We start from the raw sequence: 4995 nt of genomic DNA on the forward strand, positions 1-4995 counted from the left end.
TCTCTCTTTTTTTTTTTTTTGTTTCCCCCCACACGCACACAGACACACACACACGCAATGTGGACTACAACATTCACGCCATTGAATGTCTCTATTCTGTTCTCTTCTGACCGGAAGTGTCTTAAAACTGTTTAAAGATGTGAAAGTATTTTATGCAAAGGAGACATTTATACTTAAAAATCCAGCTTTTCTCTTTTTGCCGCTTTCTCACATCACAACTATTAAATGTATTCTCTATTTTCTTTATAAAACATTTGAGTATTTTAAAAATTTGTTCCCCCTTTTTTTTTTTTTTTTAGCATTTCAGGATATAAAAAAAGAATGAATTTAGTTATTTTCATAGTAAAGGAAACAATTACAAACTAGAAAACAATTATAGATATGACTAGAAACAGAAAACAATTACGCACATGAAGTTATTAGTATGATTATTAATGGATTTCTTGTAGTTTAAGATTTTACATTTACTGCACTTTTGAAACAATACAATGCGCGCCTATACTTTTACGCGCACCGCACATTATTTGTAATTATGAGAAATGATCACATCTGAATCCGGCAGCTGAAGGAAGATAAAAACCTTTAAACTAAACATTTAACATGAGGGTGACAACATTTAAAATACAGTGTTCTGCTCATGCTGTGATATGCTTAAGATTTGTTTTAATGATGTTATGTTAGTTGTTCACACGGGTCTATGCAGCCGTGTGAAATGATGGACAGGAAATGAACAAGCATTGTTGCGGTGACGTCTCAGAGGGAAGCTTGATCCAAATATGAATTCACAGTCTCATAAACACGTTTAATCTGCAGAGGACGGATTCCTTCTGCCCTGTTTGTCACTTCGCAGATATCAGCTTTCACACTTTGATATGAAGTGTGGATTTGTTGGCACGTTTTATGAGCATAGTTTGCTGCATATCCAAATTACGCATCAAAGATTCCAGTTTACTTAGTGATGAAATTAAGATATGCAGGATAATTAAGACCTAATAGAGGCTACAGTGGGATTAAAAGAATTTATTAAGTGTTGCACTATACTTTGATCACTGGTTTACAGGCGTTATAAACATTATGGACAGCATAATAGTGTGTTTTCGGCTATAGGACTACTGGGCACGGACAACACGGACACACAGCAAAACACAGACAGTAGACAGACAGTTACATCAAAGCAGGCAGGAAGGTGCTGTATTTACAAGATGCCTCTTAAAGGTTTGTCAGAGGGCTTTTGTTTTTTTGTTTTGTTTTGTTTTTAATCATATTTTGTCCTTAATGTCCTTCTTTATGTCTTTTTTTCTCTATTTGTTGGCGCACAGATTTGCGCACAGTCCGTCAGGAGTACCACGCAGTTTCTTTTCATTTCCCCACATTTTTTTAGTCATTTCTGTCAGTTCATTTTTTTTTATCTATAACACGCAAACACAACAAGTTCCTTCACTAATCGTCCAAGCTGCGCGTGCTACGGGGCGGGGGTCTTGACTTTGGCCACGAACTTCTTCTCCTTCACCCTCCTGTTTTGGAACCAGATGGTGATCTGCCTCTCAGACAGGTTGGTCGCAGCTGATATCTTCCTCCTCTTGTCCTTGGTGATGAATTTGTTGGCGAGGTATTCTTTCTCCAGCTCTTTCAGTTGGAGCTTGGTGTACGGTATCCGCTTCTTCCTGCCTCGGCGGAAAGGCGAGCCGTCGTGCTGGTGCGCCACCACATCTGTTAGAAAGGCGGACAAAGAGAGAGGACAGAGCGGCGGGGTGTGTGAGACAGAGAGAGAGAGAGGGGGGGGGGGAGACTGGGACACGTTTCTATACTCTATATTTGTCTATTTCTATCAGAGTGTGAACTTCATTTGTTTTTTCAATCTTTGCTTTCCAAAATCTGGATTTAGTTTTTACGTGACGAGGAAGGCAGCGACTGTATGCTGTGAGCTGATTGGACATCCATTCTACCACAGTGACATGCAACATGGTGGATGTCTGCTGTCTGCAAGCAGCTCAACCATGAGGCCAAACTGACCTGCACTGTCTGCCCTCACATATAGTGTAAGAACATGAAAATGGAGATCAGGTAATTTGGAGAATTGTGTCCACTTCTCTTCATTTATTAGATTGTTGCTTTATTTTATTTTTTTGCATTACTTTATTTTTGCATTATTATTTCAGCTGCGTCTGTGTTTGATAAATACATTCAGATAGGTTTGAAATGAGCTGTCATGTACAAAATGAATAAAACACCCTTATTGTGAAATCTCTAATTAAATCATCTCTATTATCTTCATTATTATTATTACTATTATTATTATTATTATTATTATTATTATTATTATTGTGACCATGTTAACAAGACAAATCAAACATAAGTCAGCAGATCATGTGTTAATTATCTGATTAGCAGTTGGGTCACTCGTCACCAGGCAACGCTTGACCTTTTGCTTAATAAGCGGCCTCGTGTAACGAGCCTGATCTATGAGCCAGAAACAAATCTAAATATGGGTATAGTCCTCCACAGTAGCACGTGATCATCTCTAAATGATTGTCTGTTATTATATACTGACTGTGATAATAGACAATAGCAGATGCTCAGCTCTGCTCCACACAGTTTGTATTACGCACCAGTTGCACAGACACCCACAGAGCAGATGGGATTGTTTGAGCTGTGATTTCAATCAAGCACATATTAATAACAAAGCTATACTCCAAAAATGTAAGATACGTGTATTTTATTATCTGAACATTTAAATCATGTCATCAGATTGGCTCCATTGTGAGGCAACTTTATCATTTCTTCCTATTATGTCACACATGATTAAATGTTGTTTATCAGTGAGCCTGTACATCATTCTAACAGCACAACGCTTCTTTAAATGCCTCCACTGACTGTTTCTATGAGATGATTTTAAAGGAGAATAATTACCAGCCAGAGCGGACTTCCAGAGGTGTCCGGCCTGTCCCTGGTCCTTGGAGCAGTACATCTGTCCCCCCCAACCGTTGGTCAGAGCCCAGGGCTGGTAGCTGTCCATGGGGAGCAGGGTGTCATGGCGCGGCTCCCCGGTGCCCAGGGTTTGGACCACAGACACGTCCAGGTAGCTGGCCATGGACTGGTATGGACTCGGGTAGCCGTGGTAAAAGGCGAACTCTTTGGCTCGGTGGTTCGGGTACTCATCAGAGTTCACCGTGGTGTCCATGTACTGAGAGCTGAGCGCGGCTCCAGCCGCCTGGGTGCACGACTTGAGAGAACCCCGCCCCATCCTGCACGGGTAGTAGCCGTTACCAAAGTAGCCGTACGGTAAAGCTGTGGGGGCTGAGGAGCTCTGGTGAGGCACCGCGGCCGCCGGACACGGTCCCGCAGAGCACTGCTTCCCAGAGGACCCGATGGTCTCGCTGGAGCCTGATGCAGACACGTCCACTGTGGGGTAGCCCGCTGAAGAGTGCACCAAGCCTGACGGGTGTCCGCCCAGCGCAGCCGCAGCTGCCGAGTGCGCCATAATGTTGCGGCACTGGCTAGCCGCAGTGGCCGCGGCGAAGTTCCCGCTGCCCACGAGCCCCTCCATGTTCTTGTTCATGTCCTCCAGGTTATTGTCATACACAAACATTACCGTGTCCCCTGGCCAGCGAGGGTTTAGGACCAGGGAGGCTGTCATAGGCGCTCCTTTTCCCGGTCTGACCTCCGTCCCCGTTTCCTCTCAGGCTCTGGTCCTGGTCCTGGTCCTAGTCCTGGTGTGTTAAGCTGCTACATTGGCTGAAAGAGATGAACTGGTGCGCATTTATTCTTTTGTGACCGCTGGCTCTCCTGTACACACACACACATACACTCACACTCTCTCTCTTTCTCTCACACACACAGCTCGAGTAATTCACTTGGAACGTCACGCGCGCTGTCATAGCACGCGTGCCCTGCCTTGCTGCACCGTTAAGTGACGGCGCTCTCGCTCAGAGGCAAAGACTCCCGGTAACCGGCCGAACCTTCGGTTACATCCCAGCCGCAGCCTTGACGCAACAAGCCCCCGAGACCAGGAGAGGAGGGAGGGCGCGTGTCCATTGGATGAGACCGGGTTGTCACGTGACGGGACAAGAAGGAGGGGGAAAAAGAAGGAGAAGAAGAGACTTGTTGGGGATTGTCAGTCAAAGAAAAAATATTTTTATGAGGCTCGAGCTGTGGCACGAGAAGAGCATGAAGCGGTTTAGCTTCCTGAATGCACCGCTTCTCCTCGTGCAGCTGCATCATGTCAAAGTGAAGTCTCTTATGTGCGCGCTCACCAGAGACTCACATTAGCTTTGTTACTTTGGGAACTAACAATTAAATCAGTTGATCAGACATGTTTGGGGTTGTGCGTAAAGACGCATGTGGAGCGCCGCTATGCAAAGAGCCAATACACAAACAGCTGACTGGTTCATATTATTAATGTTAGATACATCTTGACTTCATACTAAGTGTGAATACACCTGCAGGAGACACAAGGATGAAAATAGGAAGTACATTAAAAACCTTTTGACATCGATCAAATTTAAGAGACATATTATTATTATTTATTCACAATAACGTGCTTAATTTTTCTGAATATTGCCTATAATTATTTGAACTCTGCGTAAAAATGTTCAGTATTACACAAAGTTATGGACACATTTAAAGACTTATAATCGGCGCTGCCAAATGCATGAAAAAAAGTTTATCGTTGTCGTAAAAGTATTAAAAATCATATCATACCAGGAGTATTTCTAGATTTTCAAAAGACACATCGGATGATTAAAATACGTGTGCGCGGGGACATTTTCTCAGACTAAAATTTATGTGTGCTTTTAGTCTGAAAACATCTAACTGAAGGAAGCGTAAAGGGGATTTATGGAAAGGATTTGGAGGTCTTAAGATTTGAGAAATATGGCTTTGGTTCAAAGCGCTGCAGAAAGGTTTCACTGCACTTCTGAGCCACGTTATTTGCGTAATCATTTCACTGCCTGCTCATGCTTTTAAATTTATGTGAGAGAGGGTCTCAAACTGCGC

General features: G+C 43.2%; 1 protein-coding gene across 1 annotated transcript; it reads right to left on the reverse strand.

Moving 5' to 3' along the window:
- Positions 1 to 1462: 1462 nt before the first annotated feature.
- hoxb13a (homeobox B13a) lies at positions 1463 to 3637 on the reverse strand. Its single transcript, XM_062438920.1, has 2 exons — positions 2911 to 3637; positions 1463 to 1710 (listed from the first exon to the last, which is right to left on the reverse strand). Exons 1-2 carry the CDS (start codon positions 3635 to 3637, stop codon positions 1463 to 1465), a joined length of 975 nt encoding a protein of 324 aa, XP_062294904.1.
- Positions 3638 to 4995: the final 1358 nt, after the last annotated feature.

This window comes from Scomber scombrus, chromosome 18, assembly GCF_963691925.1.
Source record: "Scomber scombrus chromosome 18, fScoSco1.1, whole genome shotgun sequence".
Lineage (NCBI taxonomy): Eukaryota > Metazoa > Chordata > Actinopteri > Scombriformes > Scombridae > Scomber > Scomber scombrus.

Excerpts from the sequence above, each read along its gene's own strand:
- hoxb13a (XM_062438920.1), bottom strand. The coding sequence starts at position 3,637 with ATGACAGCCTCCCTGGTCCTAAACCCTCGCTGGCCAGGGGACACGGTA. Across the intron at positions 1,711-2,910 it reads CTGGAAGTCCGCTCTGGCTG|ATGTGGTGGCGCACCAGCAC; the intron begins GTAATTATTCTC and ends CCTTTCTAACAG.